At 39.7% G+C, this 18,131-nt stretch overlaps 1 protein-coding gene across 1 annotated transcript in view; it reads right to left on the bottom strand.

Annotated features, from left to right (window-relative positions):
- Positions 1–12,402, bottom strand: part of SLC22A3 (solute carrier family 22 member 3) — a 34,682-nt gene extending 22,280 nt beyond the window's left edge. Inside the window, exons 1-5 of the mRNA XM_032215729.1 lie at positions 11,669–12,402; positions 6,138–6,241; positions 4,059–4,213; positions 3,260–3,428; positions 106–223 (exon numbers count right to left, since the gene is read on the bottom strand). Coding sequence (XP_032071620.1) covers positions 106–223; positions 3,260–3,428; positions 4,059–4,213; positions 6,138–6,241; positions 11,669–12,073 — 951 coding nt within the window. The 5' untranslated portion in view covers positions 12,074–12,402. The remainder of the gene's footprint in view (positions 1–105; positions 224–3,259; positions 3,429–4,058; positions 4,214–6,137; positions 6,242–11,668) is intronic.
- Between the last annotated feature and the right edge of the window lie 5,729 nt (positions 12,403–18,131).

Here is an 18,131-nt window from a genome sequence, read left to right as displayed (position 1 = left end):
GACACCCTCTGTCTATTGTGTGGGTTTTACTTTAAATTTAGTGTATCGTACACTCGGTTGTAATGGAATAACATTACATTTTACAAATTAAATTAAAGTCTGTACCTCCGAAAAATGCACTGGAAGGCTTTGTCCATTTTCCTTGGCAACGGATTGCATAATCTTCAGGGCCTTCTTGGCTTTTTTGCGAGTGATCAGCCACCGTGGAGATTCAGGGACCACCCTGCAAAAAGGAGGGACCAATGAGGAAGAGTCGGCAGCTGTCAACAGATTAGATTTATTGCCTGCAAGAATGCCAAAACCTCATCAGCATCTTAATGAGTTCTTAAGCCTTTCAGTTCTATCCTGGCACTCTGGGTTTCTTTCTCCCTCCTGAAAATTTCTTTTGTTGGTGAAAATGACTCTTCTAAATCTGGTCACTTCGGCCCCCTCTTCTGCTTTTTTGGAATATCCTTCCAAAAGTGTTCATACTCTTGTGTTAGTTTGGTTGAGATTGTTAATTATATTTTGGATTTTTCCCCCTTTTCCTGAGACACCAACATAGCTACTATTACTTTTTATGACCCAATAAATGATATTTATTTATTTACAGAGCTGTGGTGGTGCAGTAGTTAGAGTGCAGTACTGTAGCTACTTCTGCTGACTGCTGCTGCCTGCAGTTTGGCAGTTCGAGTCTCACCAAGCTCAAGATTGACTCAGCCTTCCATTCTTCCGAGGTGGGTAAAATGAGGACCCAGATTGTTGGGGAAAATATGCTGACTCTGTAAACTGTTTAGAGAGGGCTTTAAACAGGGGTGGGTTCCTGCCAGTTCTATCCTCTTCTATAGAAGAGGTTCCACAAATCTACAGTGCCATTTAGAACCGGTTCCAGCTCCCTCCCACCCACCCATCCATACCACGCTTGCCCGGCCCACCGCTCACTGATTGGCTGGCTCACCAATCGCCCCACCCACCTCTAAGAGTCCTAGCTAAACCTTAAAGTCTTAAAGCTGTAAGTTTGAACACCCTGGGTTTTTTTTTCTAAAGCGTTAGGGGTGCAAGGGTCTTGTAACTTGACAGTTTTAAGACTTGCATACTTCAGTGCCAGAGTTCCTGAGCCAACATGACTGGAGGAGGAATTCTGGGAGTTGAAGTTCACAAGTCTTAAAGCTGTCAAGTTTGAACACTCCTGAGGGTTTTTTTAAAAAAAGATTAGGGGTGCAAGGGTCTTGTAACTTGACAGCTTTAAGACATGCGTGCTTCAAATGCCAGAGTTTCTGAGCCAACATTTTGGTTGCTAAGCAAGAGCGTTGTTAAGTGAGTTTCACCATATTTTACAAGATGGCCACATCCACCCAGTCACATGATTGCCAAGCCACTTCCACCCAGTCACATGGCTGGCAAGCCACTCCCATCCGGTCACATGGCCAGCAAGCCACTCCCACAAAGCTGGCCACACTCACAGAAGAGGTTCTAAAAATTTTTGAAACCCACCACTGGCTTTAAAGCACTGTGAAGTGGTATATAAGTCTAAGTGCTATTGGTATTGGTGAAGAGATCAAGCATATTTGAATTATGTGAAACTGATGGATCTAATCATGCCAACAGTAATCTAGAAGTTCATATTGATTATTAGGTGACTTATACCCTTTATTTGATGGTTCTGAAATTCAACCTAGGGTTTACAAACATTTTATAATCAACAAGTTTGATTATACACAATCAAGTTGATGTCAAGTCCTTGTGATCATATAAATCAGTGATGGCTAACCTTTTTCCCATTGTGTGCCAAAAGCAGGGGGAGTGCAGGGGGGGTGTCATGTGCGGAAGTGCCCACACCCATAATGCTATGCACGCAACCCCCATGCTCATGTACGTGAACCCCCATGTGCATGCGTGTGCGACCCCCTCCCTCCCGCTTTTGGTGCACAATGGACCCATTTTTCTCCCTCCCCAGGCTCCAGAGGCTTTCTAGGAGCCTGGGGAGGGCAAAAATAGTCTCCTCTGCTCCTCCTCTCCAGAGGGCGAAAAACGGCCCTAAGGGCAACCTGGAAGTTTTGGAATGGAACACGTGTGCCATAGGTTCGCCATCATGGATATAGATAGATTTTTAGGACAATTTGTTCCAAGCCTGGTCTTTCATGTCTTCCAACACTTCACCTATCGTCATTGTAATTGAATCCACCTTCCCTGCTGCTGATCCTCATCTTCTTTTTCTCTTTCCTTCTACCTTTCCCAACATGAGAACTTTCTCCAGAGTGCCAGGTCTTTACAGAATGTGTCAGAGGTTTGAAAATTTAAGCCTTTTTTGTGCCTCAAGTAAGATCCTGGATTGATTTGTTTGATGATCGTTGCCCATGCTATTCTTAGGAGCTTATCCTAATACCAATGTCCAAAAGCATAAACCTTCTTTCTCTCCTGCTTCTTCACAGTCTCGATTTCACTTCCATAGAAGAAAATGTGGGGGGGAATTGTTTCCATGTTTTTAATTCTGTGGGTATAAAATACATCCCAGCACCTGAATATCTTTTCCAAGGCTTTTTTTGCTGCTATATCAATTGCTAATCTGCAGCATATTTTTTAACTGCTAGTTCTTTTCCTCCTGTTAGACAATCTTAGAAGATAGAAGATATTCACCACTTCAGTAGCTTTACTGTAAATCTTAAACCTGATTGCTTTTCTTGTCATTAATTTGGCTTTCTTTATATTTAAATGTACTCCTATTTTTTCACTATGTATTTGGACTATTTTAAATTTAATAACTGAATGCTTTAATTATCTTACTATTAAAACTGCAATTATATTAATAGAATATAGTCATGGCATGGTAAGGATGATGACTTGTGACTGTTCATTAATAATGATTCATTATTTTTATAGATTTCAAACTTATATAAATTAATAATCTATATAATAACTCCAAAATATAGGTCAGTATTATTGTTGCGCCCATGATGTAGACGTCATAAGAGCTTATCTAAGTTCAGCTTTAATGAATGACTGAGATTCAGACAGAGAAACACAAGAATGGTTCTCGGTTTACTAAATAACTCATATTAGCTTTCCTCCATCTAGTGCCATTAATAAATGTTGCATCATTAGTACTCATACTTTTTGGATGTGCTTCTCTGAAGATAAAGAGTTCAACTTCTAGAAAAGACTAAGTTGGGAAAGGTTCTTTTGCAAAAAAAACAGCTGCTATTTGTATTAAATAGAACTCACGAATGCATCAGAAGATAATTTTGGGGGTGGGGAGAAAAAGGAAAGTAATGGCAGTTACCAGTAATATAACAGGAAAAGAAAGTTGGGAAGTGTGGTAACTAGTTGAATCCCCTGCCATGTGGGAATCACATAAGCAATTCCAGGAAGAATCACAACTCCAAGCGTGAAGAACATCTGTATTACAATTCCAACGACCCGTCGGTGATCTGAACCAACCAGCTCTGTTACTGAATTGACAAAAAGACAAACAAAAACTTTGAAAGATAACAAGAGATCTATTATAAAAAGCATAGCTGGAGTAATAGCACATTTTCCCAGTGTCTTATGCCAGCAGTCTCCAACCTTTCTGGCTTGGTGGCCTGGGGTCTCCAATGGAGAGGGGAACTGGCCTGCAAGTGGTGGGCTGGCATTCCCATGTGCACCAGTGGTGGGTTTCAAATTTTTTTACTACCAGTTCTGTGGGCATGGCTTGGGTGGCATGGCAGGGAAGGATACTGCAAAATCCCCATTTCCTCCCAATCAGCTTGGACTCGGGAGGTAGAGAATAGATGGCGGCGAGGTCAATCAGAGGTGGTATTAACCGGTTCTCTGAACTACTCAAAATTTCTGCTACCGGTTCTCCAGAACTGGTCAGAACCTCAGGTCTGCACATGTGCATCAGCCTGCCGCTCGAACAAGTCAAACTCTGCTTCCAGCAGGAAAAAAAAAAAAAAAGGAAACCATCCTTCATCAGAATGATTCCATAGCAAATTCTACCATAAAATCCAATTCAATAAAGCTCATTCAGTAAAGCTATTCAACTTCTTTATGTTGCTCTGGCTGCATTGGGAAAGAACTGAAAACACACCATGCCTTACCCAGTACAAAGCTTGTCATCCAGGTTCCCTTTCCAAAGATTCCTTGTAGAAAGCGAAATATTGAAAATACAATAATGTTTGGTGCAAAAGTCACTATTAGGCCACATAGTCCTGCCCCAAAGCAAGAAAAGAGATAAATGGTGATTCTGCCAAATCTGTCAAGGGAAGCAAAACAAATGAATAAATAAAGAAGAAATGGAGCCAAGAGGAGGAAAACATAACTTTGAAAAACTCTAGTGAAATTTCTCTTCTTCTCCCAGATTATAGACACTCTACTACGTTTGCCCAGATACATTCAATTACAAGCTCCATGGACTTCAATCAGCATCGTTCATTGGTAGTCCCCTTATTAGATTAATTTAGGTTGTTTAATGAAACTATTTGGGAATATCTTCTGCATAAACATGTGCAGGATAGTGTTACTACTATAGAGCTAGATCTTCTAAATATGAATAATTCTTAGTTGAATGCTAAGGTATCTCACACCAGTTCAACTCCTTCCACGTATTAATTACTGTAACATCCTGAGTATGTGCATGTCTGTGGAAGAGATCAGATGTTTCTCCACTGATTGTACTAGTGAAGAGAAGTGCCTTAAAGTTACTACTCTTTTAAACAATAAGAAGTTGAAGATTAGGAATGTGAAAATTACTCCCTTCTTCTACCTATGAATGATTGTAATTAACAATGTCTATTTATCATACAAGGAAAACAGGGGGTTGGAGGTTTTTATCCTTTAGTAATGATTTAATCAAATACTCAAAAGTGTTCAGTATATTTTGGACTATTAATTTTGTTGTTGCTTAAAGATTCTTAAGGGTTCAAAATTATGACTTGGAACTCCTGTACATGATGAAAACACTGTCAGGAGTCACATAATGACTAAAAGCCTGCCAGACATTGGTTGAATGACTTTTCCTGCCACATGCTATGACAGCTGATAGATTTCAAATTCCCTAAGAAAACTTAATTTTGGGTGTATGTTTTCTTTTTCTGGGGAAAAAACTATAGTTGCCTATACATATTTGGACATTTTTTTTAATTGGGAAATCTAGGGGCAAAGCAATATTTTTTGCCCTTTTTGTTACCTTTTGGTAGCCCACATTTCTTAGATCAGGGAAGGTTTTGGTACAAGAGAGGCTGGACTAGACTGAAAGTGGACAAAACTTTGACAAAAGTTTATGCAGCATCATAATCTTGCATAATTCTAGTCATCTGTATTAAAATACTTGTAGCTGTTGGAACAAGAGTCAGAAATTGCAGGCAATCTGCTTTATATCAGAACTGGCCTCCAGAGTGTGGAAGTCTCTGTCCATCAGTAGAATCAAAGGTGGGCAACTATGACCCCTTTATAATCTGTGCACTTCACCTCCCAGCTGTATGTAAAGGGGCCATAGTTGTCCAACCTTGACTAGGATAGTGCTTTGATACTTTGGTTTTTTTTAGCGAATTACAATGGACAGAAACCACACTTTTCCATATTTGAACAATAAAGAAAAAGCATGTTTTGTTGCAAAACATGAATGCAAGTTTCCAATATTCTTTCCTCAAATGTGAGAATGAAGAAGGGTGAAAGGAGCATGCAGTACATAGAGGTAATTCTCGACTTGCAACCATTTGTTTAATGAGCATTCAAAGTTACAATAATGCACTGAAAATAAGTAAATTATGACTGTTTTTCACACTTATGGCCATTGCAGTATCCCCATGGTCATGTGATCAAAATTTAAAAGCTTGGTAATGTTTATGGCGTATTTATGATGACTGCTGTGTCCTAGAGTCACGCAACCGCCTTCTGACAAGCAAAGTCAATGGGGAAGCCAGCTTCACATAACAACCATGTTACTAACTTGACAACTGCATGGTTCTCTTAACAACTGTGGCAACAAAGGCCATAAAATGGGGCAAAACTTACTTATTGTCTCACTTAGTAAACAGACAGTTTGGGCTCGATTACGGTCATAAATCGAAGACTACCTGTAAAGTATTTCACCCTCCATCTACATAATGCATGACATAGCCTTATTTGTCACGGAAGAGAAAGCAGTCCATAGGTAAGTGTTCAAAAGGCATTGTTACCTGTCTGCAGCGTATCCCAGAACAAACCCTCCTACCAGAAATCCCATATTGAGTATAGACTGAGTCATGTCTATTATCCACTTGTTCTCACAGACAAGGTCATACTGCAGAAGGAAGCGTACAAAATACAATAAGTTTCGGTAGAGGAACAATGAATTTTAGGCCTTGAAAAATAATAATAGTGTTATTGTTGTTTATGTATTTAATGGTCCTCTCTTCCCTCCCCCACTCCCTTCTTTCTTAGAGATGAACAGTTGTCATCCAGTCATCATACTGGACCCATGTGCTTCAATACATGCATTGTTTTATAAAGTGATGTTCCAGTCTTCCAAAATATGGTGGCGCAGTGGTTAGAATGCAGTACTGCAGGCTATTTCTGCTAACTGCTGGCTTCCTGCAATTTGGCAGATCGAATCTCACCAGGTTTAAGGTTGACTCAGCCTTTCATCCTTCCAAGGTTTGTAAAATGAAGACCCAGATTGTTGGAGGAAATATGCTGACGCTATAAACCACTGTGAAGCAGTATATAAATCTAAGTGCTATTGCTATACGAGAGAGGGAAGAGAGTAAATTAAAAAAAGATACCATATTTTTCGGAGTATAAGCTGCACCTTCCCCTCCCCCCAAAAAGGGTGAAAATCTGGGTGCATCTTATACACCGAATACAGCATTTATGGCCTACCAAAACCCCGCTTCCTTTGCAAAAATGTATGTGCAGAGGGCTTGGGAGGCTTGCAAAGTGCTCCTGGGGGCTGGGGAGGGCAAAAACGAGCAAAACACGGGCCATTTTTGCCTCCCAGCCCCCAGGAGCACTCTACAAGCCTCCCAAAGCTCTGCATGACCTTTTTTCTTTTTGCAAAAAATGAAGCATGCAGAGGGTTTGGGAGGACTGCAGAGTGCAAAAACTTTTTTTTTAAATGTACCTCTTCAAAATCATGGTGCGTCTTATACTCCGGTGTGTCTTATAGTCTGAAAAATATGGTAATTAAGAATGCACCACCAGTGATAATACCCAGTTGAAATTAACATCTAAAAAGGATTTTCCTGGTCTCTTAAAGCCATACCAGAGTCATTGATGGTTGATGCATGAGCAGGGACATGAGTCAAGGGCTGAGTACATTCATGCCTGTCACACAGAATAGAATAGAATTCTATTCCATTCCATTCTATTCAACAGGCATGAATTGTATACACAGTATTCCATATACAGACCTCCTGACTCAAAAAGCCTCTATGCAGTAATCTCAGTGCATTTGAGATTAAATAATTTTTCATTGCGTTAAAATTAAGCCAATGACTTTGTTAGATCAATATAAGATGACAGTATGCAAACTGCATGCTGCAGACCCAAAGAAGATATGCACCATCACCATACGCTTATTTTGGTTCCTCCAAATATAGAAAATTGCAGAGCTCAAAATCAACATTTCTGCTATCAGTAATGGACATTACAATCCAAGGGTGAAAATGTAGGGCTGGAAGATCACCTGTATGCAGTACATTGTTTACCTTTATGATACAGAGTAATAGAGAAACTGCATTAAGGGAAACGGATGGTATAGTTGACAAGCCAGGAATACGTGTTGCAATAATTCCTCTTTTCTCACAAATGTTTCTTGCCTCTTATTTGGAAAAATGGGGAAACAACTGATATATTCCAGGAGGCTGGATCTGAGCTCAGGATTTGATGCAATGTCCTGGGAGAGTTATATCCTGAAAAAATTCTCAGGATTTTTATGTTGTTTTATTTTATAAAGTCACCTAACTTTCTGATTTTTCAATGAATGTCAATAAAGTCGGGTAGTGGGATTATGTCAATGAATCATTATGAAGTCATAAAACATTCATAATAGCATTTTTACAGGAAAACAAAATGAGTAATGTCCAGCATATAATGCAAATTAATTTAATTACAACTATCTGCTATGCTGGCATTAGCTACCTGGAGTTGTGACTGTGGTCTGTGTTTTATATTTTAATGTAAAGTGTGTGTAATGAGGACTCCCTAAAATAAACTAGCAAAAAAAGAGGGCAGGATGTATTGGCCATTGACAGCATCACCAGAATTGCCTGGCTATGTCAGATTTACTTCCTAATTTGATCTTCTTAAACTACGATTTAAGCAGGCTTTCCTCCTCTTTTCTCTAGTATGAATATCAGTAGCCATAAATCACTGAGAAAGAGACCAAAATTAGGACAACGTGGAATTATGCTGACAGTTTTTGAATCCTCCTAGCGAGTTTATTCCATTAAAAAAATCAATATTGAGATGAACTTTGGTTGCATGAGCTAAACTGAAACTTTAAAAAAAAGACTCATAAAGAGGAAATCCTATTGGTGCATAATAACTGACCCCTTGCTTTACTAGAGATGTTTATTTAGGTCAGGGTTAGAGCTACTGTCAAAAGCCAAGTCCCTGAGCCTATGTGCCTGAAATGCCAGTTCAGTTCCAGTCGTTTTCCAGGAATTTCAGGGAAGGATGCCCACCTACAATTTTGTGAAATAATACAGGAGCTAAATAAGTGAATGATCTGGTTTAAGTTAAGGTGGCTGAACTTTCTAATGCTAATAGAACAGCTTTCCTGATTTCATAGCCTCAAAATGATCTTTAGTCCATAGTAGGATTGGTGCTGATGGCCTTCTGTTCAATGTATATTTGATCAGTTAAATTTATTTTTAAATATGAAGAGTTTGACTCAGAGACAATTGTGTTTAATTATTTTAATATTCCATTACTTTTATTCTGTTTGTCAGAGCTGCCATCTTTCACTTGCATGTATGCTTCACTAGATGCCAGCCTGCCTAAACCATGATGGGAGGGAGCTGTGGGAAGATGGGGGGGAAACCGAAAGTGATCTTCGTGCTGTTGCGAGATATCCCAAGGCCGCAGACCTGGGAATGGATTGCAATGCCTAACCATCTCTATCCAACTGTTGCAGGGACAATTCCCAAAACATCTTTTTCTAATATGACTAGATAATGCAGAGATAACAAGGGGTTGGAATGGAGAGGGGAAAGTTAACTAGTGAATTATATCCAGCTTTGCTACTGGTTACACTTGGCTTTTAGTAAAAGTAACCTTTTCACTATGAATGGAATCAAGGGTGTTTCTTTCCTGAGACCAAGCTGGGACAGGTCTGACACCGTCTCAGTATCTGGGGACTGTAAGGGTCTGCATGAGGAAGAAGAGGCTGTGGTCCAGCCTGGCCAAGAGGGAATGTTTATGTATCCCCTGGATTTGGAATCTAAAGTGTTCTCACTTTTGATTCTAAATGGGCAGTGCCCCGTTAAGATTTGATGCACGATCTGAACTCATACTGGACTTACAATTTATGCTTGAAGAGTAGGTTGCATCTATGATGGGGAAGGGACTTTGCAAAATTTCTTCTTGTATACCAGTTGTGCTCATTTTGAGCCTGGGAGGCTCTGTTCATGGCCACTCATGACTTTCTCATCTCCTGACTGGATTATTGCCACATGCTGTACTTGGGGCTACTCCTGAAGACCATCTGAAAAGCTTTAGTAGGTCCAGAAGGCAGGATGTGGGTAGTTATGGGTACATAAGTACTTGAAGGACTGCCTTTCCAAGAACATCTGCCTGTTTCATTGGGAGGGTACGCTCCAGGTTCCTTCTGTTAAACTTTGTCATCTTATGGAACCTAGGAAGCATGCGTTTACAGTGGTTGTTTTTCAAATTACAAATGAGATTAGTGGAAATGCATACTTTACACAGTAGCTTCCTGCAATTTTCTTTCTACTTACTATTTCTTTTATGACTGCATTGGTTTTTGATTTTGTATGGTGCAGATGGGGTTTATTTTGGATGTTGTTTATAAATCATTTCTTTTCATTATTTTGTTAGTCCATTATGTTTTTAGACATTTTGTGAAGTCTCTGCCTAAGAGGAAGATGTGGTAAATAGCGTATAGACTGTCATGGTTTCTTCTTGCTTCTCATGAGAATCCTATGAGCACCAGTCATAGCTGGGCAGGCCAATAGCTGCTATTTCTAATTTTTAAAAAATGAGAGTCATTGCTTTTTTATCACCCTGTGGTTTGGCTTGTAGCCCAATGTTCTGTGCAATCTGATACAAGCCTACTTAAAAGTAAACGCCAATGCATTCAGTTAGACTAACTTTTGAGGTCACAAGAGTGTAACAGTATGTGGGAAAGACCTTGAGAAATTGGGCCAAGAAATGCTGCCAAGGAAACGGTCAGATAAGAGACAGCATAGCCCAACATTTGTAGAGTGGGTGGGGCAAGAGGCTTAAGAAGAGCTCCTCCCACTCAGACTGTAAAGGAGACAAAGGAGAGGATTGTACTTTCAGGGTTGTAAGATTCCATCAATGCAGCTTTAAATAAAATAGAATTAGCTTATCTGGCTGTGATTCCTACACATAAAGCCGGCATAAGGTTGCAGCCTCATAATATAATCTGAAGGCTCTGCCCTAGTTACTTGAACTCTGTGCTGCAATTTTAGTAGTCTGGGAATCTCCTGAGTTAATGGCCATCCATAAACAGCAAATGAGCTTCCATCATAGCTCATATGAGCAGTCCCTCTTTTCTCTTATATTACTTCCCCTCCATTTAACATCTGATTGTGTATTTCCTGACACTCAAAAGCTGTTTCACGATTTTTTGACTTTCAGTCCATGTCGAACAACTGAACTGCTGCTATAAAATTCATTTTGCCTAAATTGCCTAGGTAGTTTTAAGTGATAGTTTATGCTACGCACACTAGTTATGTCTTGAAAATGCATTGATTGAGATACCATCTATTGCTTCCTCCTTTCTTCCCACCTCATATTTTTTGCCAAGGTTGCACTAAAATAAATGGCACTGAACTGCCCTGAAATTAGGTGGGAATTTTAAAACTAAAACAAAATGGCTTTAATTTAGCTAAGGCCAGCTGTCCACTTAGCTCAATCAGTATGTTCTTCTATAAATGACAGCAGTTCTTCCAGGACTCAAGGAAAGAGATCTCACCTGTCATGTTATACGAACCTCCTCAAAGGGAGATGTTGGGGGGGGAAATTATTGCCTTTGAGCTGCTCTACCAATAAAATATTTTTTTAAAAAAAATTGTATTGAAATGAGAAATTACATCTGATTTGTCTGGAGCACAAAGGCAGAATTCTGTAACTGAGACAACAGTATTGTCTGTCCTTGCAAATATGTTCAATTTTCTAAGTTGTTCTCATTCCTATATTCAAACCAACGTCTATAATAGCATTTCTCCATCCTTCTCTCTGTCTCTTTCTCTGTCTCTGTCTCTCTCTTTTTCCTGATATAACTTTTTTCAAAAACGCAATGAAACAAGGCTAATATTATCCATGACACTTTTACACTGTGTAGAAAATAAAAAAATGAACAGTTTAATCCAAATACCAAATCTATTTTTATACTTCACAATGTGTTACCTTATATACCATATATCTATAAAATTTATTGACTTGCATTAATAATAAACATTTGTTTAATTTTTTGTATGCAAATAAACCTATTTTTCTAGATAACGTTGCCTTTACTTACCTCACTGGCAATAGTTGAGTGAGGTTTTTTGAATAACCAGCCATCCTGGCATGTAGTAAATGACTCGCCAGAAAAGTTGTTGGTAAGTTGAGCCAGTGGATACATACAATTATGCTGGGTGTTATTCCACTTTGTGTCATGCCTCTCACATTGCGAAGAGTTCAACAGGCTTGAGGCTTGAATGGTGATGTTGTATTCCTCTTCAAGCGTCCATTCACATGGCTTCTTCAGTTCAGATACAAAAGGTATCCGGCACCAATATTGCTCAGGGTCTCGTCCCAGAAATACAATCCCAACAAATAGAAAGGAGAAGGTAATGCCAGTCTGGCAGAGGAGGAAGAAGACCTTCTTTTGAAACTTTCCAAAGTCTCCAGCCTGTTTTAAAACCTCATCAAAAGACGGCATTGTAAACTCTAGTTGTCACACTCTCACACACACACACACACACACACACACACACACACTCCGGCAGTAAGTTGGATGAATCCAAATGAAAGCGGTGGTAACTTTCTTCCAACTTTGTGACTATATAAAGAGTATTTTCTATAGCTCAGACATTCTCTTTCTCTCTCTCTTTCCCAATCGCTCCCTCCCTCTCTCTCATTCTGCCTTCCTCACAAATGTCACGAAGTAATATAAGCAAAGCTGGGACAGATCAAAGTTTCATTCCCTCCTCTTTTTTTTCTTTCGTTCTGAAAGACTCACACACATCCACACATGTGCACGCGCAGCTATTATGTTACTTTGGCACAATGTGTACACAGCGCAACTTAGGATTTCACGATGAATTTGGCACACCTACAGTCCCAAAGAGGTCTATATTTTTTATTTATTTTTCCCAAGAGAGTACGTAGTATTAAAAACTCTTAACACTTTAGTGACCAACAATTAGTAAACAGGAGATTTAAAGCAGAACTGAAGATTCAGCCAATATGCCCAGAAGGCAATGCCAACATGTCATATAGTAGTACAAAAATTATGAAAAGAATCCATAGAAATCTATTAAGAATCTACAAAAATCAATATGTTTCCCTCCCTGCATTTAAAGACAATGAAGGGATGATGGTTTTAAGAGAAGGAGTGATGCCCAGGATAATAGTCTTACTTTAGGAGGGAAAATTAATTAAGTTTTTATACTAATTTAACCAGTTACACCAGGGGTGGGATTCAGACAGTACAGACCAGTTCAGGTGAACCAGTAGTTCCAACAACCAGTTGGTCCAACCCACCCACCCCTGATCTATTCCGTCCTATATTTCCTTCATTTGAAGCCCAACTGATCGGTGTGGCAGAGTGGATTGCCGCTTCTCAGCTGTTTTACTCACCAGGGCAGCAGGAAAAGATAAGATTTAGTGCTGATTTCAAACGCAATGTGCACAGGCGAAGCGAACTGGTTGTTACACCTGTTGAATCTCACCACTGAGTTCCACTACATAAATCTATAAACTATTGGTCAGTAATCAATATTCAAGTTCACCCCTTAAGTAGAAAATTTAGACAACAAAATAAAACTCAAATACAGTAAGGTAAAATAGCTTTAATGAACTTACATAACTTGTAAGTCACCCAGTCACCCTATAGGAGCGATAGGCATAGAAATTTAATAAATAAAAAGTAAAATAATAAAAATGTGATTGTTTATTCTACAGTACTTCATTACAACTCATTCTTCCCATAAAGATCCCACCTGACATGTCACTTTTGAATTTGAATCCACACATAACATAACAATCTTCTGAGCCAACAGGGATTTTGTAAATTATAGGATTCAAAATATATTGTGAAAATGAAATGAAGAATATAGAAAAAACATGAATTAGAGTTTCAATTCCACTCCATCCACAATACCTCTCCTCTTTTTTTAAAACAAAAATGTATTTTAGAATTGCTGAGTGGGCCATATTAGAACATATCAGAGTAAATGTCATACAATATTTTATTATAAAGAGAGATTCCAACTTTCTGTCTAGGGGTTGAAAACCCTATTTCCAATTATTATATTTGTAGGAGTTCTATTGTGATCTATCTCTCTATTACTATTGATTATCCTTTCAGCAGTAGTGAAATTCAATTTTTTTTACTACTGTTCTGGGGGCGTGGCTTGGTGGGCATGACGTGGCTTGGTGGGTGTGGCTTGGTGGGCATGGCAGGGGAAGGATACTGCAAAAATCTCCATTCCCACCGTACTCTGGGACCAGCTAGAGGTAGCATTTTCCGGTTCTCCAAACTACTCAAAATTTCCACTACCGGTTCTCCAGAATCTGTCAGAACCTGCTGGATTTCAACCTTGCCTTTGAGCATTATTCTAGCTTCTTTGTATTCCAACCTCAGAAGCATCTGAGAGAGAAAACCAATCTAAGCACTTTCCAATCATAGTGAATATACATGTCCCCAAAAAATGTTGCAGGATTCCATGTGGGTCAGTCACTGGTCACTGGGTCTGGTCCTGGTGACAAATCCAGGTTGGATCTTGCAACTTTCTTTTCTACCTCCTACACCCAAGAAATCTGAAATCACCAATTAGAATTAGGTTTCTTTGTAGGCAAAAGCTCAATTAAGTAATGTTTTCTCAAAAGGTTTCTGATCAGAGTTCTGCATTTAGAGTGCAGTTCACTTCTTATATGGGCTTTGAAACTATATTGCTCCCTCAGTCTAAGTTGCCCTGCCCTGCCAAAGTTTGTTGTGAATTATTTAAGTGTAGCTGATGTATTCTGAGCAATTCTTGGTTATAAAAATGATAGTAAGTCTGGAATACTTATTTATGCTTTCTGGATAGCATTTATGAAGTGGGCTTTATAATTTCCAGTTTAGGGTCAAATAAACATTGAATGCAACTGAAACTTGCAGTTTCATCAACCATTACTATTTAAAAGTTCACATCATAAATAAATCTCTTAAGTGTTTTAAGGATTATGAATAACAAATATTAAACTTTTGTTTTTGCAGTGTAGGAAGTTAGCACCCACCTCTCTCCTAGGAAAATGATATATTTTGGGAAATATTAAAATGACAGAATATTTCCCCTAAAAGGGAGCAGAATTACTTTTGTCAATGGACCATTAAGGCCTGATCCAGGCTATTCTACGTAACAAAGATCTACCTCCTTCAGGCAGAAACATAGTAGGAATTGCCCAAAATCCTTTCCTTACATCATCGCCCAGCAAGGCTCAGAATACAAGCTCAAATTCAAAAGCTCAGAGAGGATATAAAACTCAGGTACTCTCAGCATCCCTTTTTGTACCCCCAGGACCTCAAACCACGTGGTCCTGTCCATCATCAATAAACCTTCTTTCCAAGCAACTTCCATGAATCCAGAGTCTTTTCCCTCACTTAGAACTGAACCCAGATGGACATTTCTTCCAACAGCAGTTTATTAATTTGTTTATTTTTACTGTTCATTCCACAAAGTCTCTACAGTTCTAGGAAGCTCTTTAAAAAAAATAAGATCTTTTACAATGACTTTTGTGCATAAACACAAAAAACACAAAGCAGTAGCCAAAAAAAAAAAAAAAACCCCAAACCTCAGAACATAAATAGCAGGGAGAAATAAACAACAAAGGTCTTCCTATGAAACTGGATTGCTCGCTTCTGAAAAGTTGTTAGTCAAGTAGTGAGACATACATCCCCGAGAAGATGTTCTAAAGCTTAGGCATAGCCATCAAAATGATCCCCTTCAATATGAATCTCAAAAATGGTTGGGTGTAACAAGAGAGCTTCTGAACATGATCATATGAGATAAGCCCGTCATTAAAATATCATGGCCCTAAATCATTCAGAGCTGTAAAGGTCATAACCAGTGGTTAGACTTTTCCCTGGAAGCTAAGATAGCTCTCTCAGGAAGAGAATATGCTTTCTGTAGTCAGTCCTGTTAAAGTATTGATCGATTGATTATGCACCAAGTTGGTGTCAATTCTTAAAAGACACATAAATAGATGTTCTCCATGACAACCTGTCCCTCTTAACATATGGATGCTTACACAATATTTTTCAGGCAGTTGTTTCCAAAGACTTTAAAGCCAGGGCTGTGGGAAGTGCACTGTAGTGATATTCTATAACCATGATGATGAACCTTTGGTATGGGGGCCAGAGGTGGCAGAGCCCTCTCTGCCGGCATGCACACCATTACCCCAAGTCAAATCTCCATGGCATTTCTTTTGTGAGCTTCTGTTTCTCTGCAAATGACAAAACAGAAGCTCACAAAAGAAAAAGATCTTACCTCTTGCTGTGCTGCCGATGTTGGGATGCCCCGCCTCCCCCCGGCCAGCTGATCTTCGGGTCTCTGCTGTGCATGCATGCACACATGTGTGTGCATGCCAATACATGTGCATGTCATCGTGTTCACGTGTACACCTTTCAGTTTGGGCATGCGCGCTTTTGCAGTTTGAGCTCTTGGTGTCTAAAAGGTTTTGCCATTACTGTTATATAATATGGATGTAAGTGTCATGTTGACTAGATCTGCATATTTTACAAAAGGGCTGAGTTGGCATACCCTCCTGACTCCTGGCCCCTGTCAACATTTGGGTTTCTAGGTCATGTTTAGTTTAACTCCCAAATGAGGAGCTCACGTTTTAAAAGAGAGGAGACCATTTCATTCCATCTGAAGTTGAGAAATCATTTCATGAGCAAGACTCTTAAATTGGAATATTAGGGAATGGTCAGGTATCCCTGAAGAGAATGTTCTTTAATGACATTCTTACTACCTCTTGCAATAAGGCATTTATCATTTCAGCCACCCATTCAGCCAATCTATTTCCATCTGTTGCTACTCAGAATAGGCAAATATTCATGTTGACCTTACTTCTTGAAGAATCATTAAAGAATCCTGCCTATGGGTTGCACAACCCTGAACAGTCAGGGTTTGAATCAATGGTGGGTTCCAGATCCTGTTGCAACCGGTATGGTGCAATGGGGCTCGGAGTCCCCCACATGCATGTGCGCAGCATGCTCGCACATGTGCAGTGCACGCATGTGTCCTTACCTCCATGACGCTCCAGCTGCTTGGCGGAGCGTTGCATAGGTGCCATATGCTCTGTGCATGTGCGCGGAAACACCAAAGAGCTCAAATACAGGTAAGGAGCTGAGGCAGGCAGGTGGGTCCTCCAGAGTACCATACTGGAACAGTACCCGATGCTCCTGGCAGGCACCGGTACACCCATGCCAGGGCATAACCCCTGTAACCCACTACTGGTTTGAATGTGGTGTAATTACCAAGGTATTGGACTAGGACCATGGAGCCCATGATTCAGGTCCACTTCTAATCACAGAAATTCCCTTGGTGGCTTTGAGCCAGTCAATACTTCTTAATTTTCCTCATAGAGTTGTTGTCAAGGAATACAACTGGAGGAAGATGTACTGTATATATTTCTTTGAGCTTATGCAAGCAGTATCGATTCAAGTTAGCACAATGATGGCTAAACTTTTCCAGAGCGAGTGCTCAAAGCATGTGCATGCACATGCGAATATGTGTGCATGTGCCCAACCTCCCCAAAGGCAATGCACATGCAGCCCCTGCGCATGCATCCCACCCCGTGCACACGCCCCACCTCTATGCATGCATATGCCATATGCACCCCAACCCCACACATGCGCACACAGGCCCCTCATGCACCTGCCTGTCACATACACACCTGACCCCTCACATGCGTGGCAGGGACCCGATGACCAGCTAGCCAGCAGGAGGCACATGCGCATGCTCTGTGGAGCTGAATTAGGGCGCCGGCTCGCGTGCCCACAGAGAGGGTGCTGCATGCCACCTGTGGCAAGCATGCCATAGGCTCACCATCACGGCTATAGCACAATCGCTGTAAAATATTTAAATTTATAGGCATGGCCTTTGCAAAACCGTAAGGATTCCCTTACATGCTTCTCAAACATTTGAATTTGATCACCTTCATACAACCAATTTTTTTAAAGGCAGAAAGATTTATGAGCTGATTTACCACAGAAAATCATTTTCATCTTTTTTCATCTGAAACTATATTACAAACGTTAGTTAATCTACTCTTCAATAAATAAATTATTTATATTTGTGTCCCTTGTCTTTGTATGATTTCTTTTTCTCTTTTCCTCTCTTTTGCAAAAGGTGGCAACACTTGATAGATTTATTAAGCATTTCCCAGACTTCCAGGGTCAACTGGCAGCTTGCATATTAGCCTTGAGTCATGGGAAAAGTCATTTATCCCATCTGCTACATCCTATCCACAGGGTTCCCACCTTTGGGAAGGATGAAAAAATCTTTACATAATGTGCATCATTGTTTCCGTCAAACTAAAGCATTTTAAAAAATATTTCTTCATTCTAAATACAAGCTGTACAAATATAACGAACTGCCATAGGAAGAAATCTAGGTTTGAAGAAGAGTAGTTGACGCACATGTCTGGATGGATGGATAAAATATTTAAATTAATAAGTAGATTCAAAATTGACATGTTAGGAAAAGGATTTTTGAAGTAAATGAAGTTAA

Source organism: Thamnophis elegans, chromosome 4 (genome assembly GCF_009769535.1).
Source record: "Thamnophis elegans isolate rThaEle1 chromosome 4, rThaEle1.pri, whole genome shotgun sequence".
NCBI classification, from domain to species: domain Eukaryota; kingdom Metazoa; phylum Chordata; class Lepidosauria; order Squamata; family Colubridae; genus Thamnophis; species Thamnophis elegans.
The sequence above is the reverse complement of the archived record's forward strand: the minus strand, read 5'-3'. Positions and strand labels throughout refer to the sequence as shown.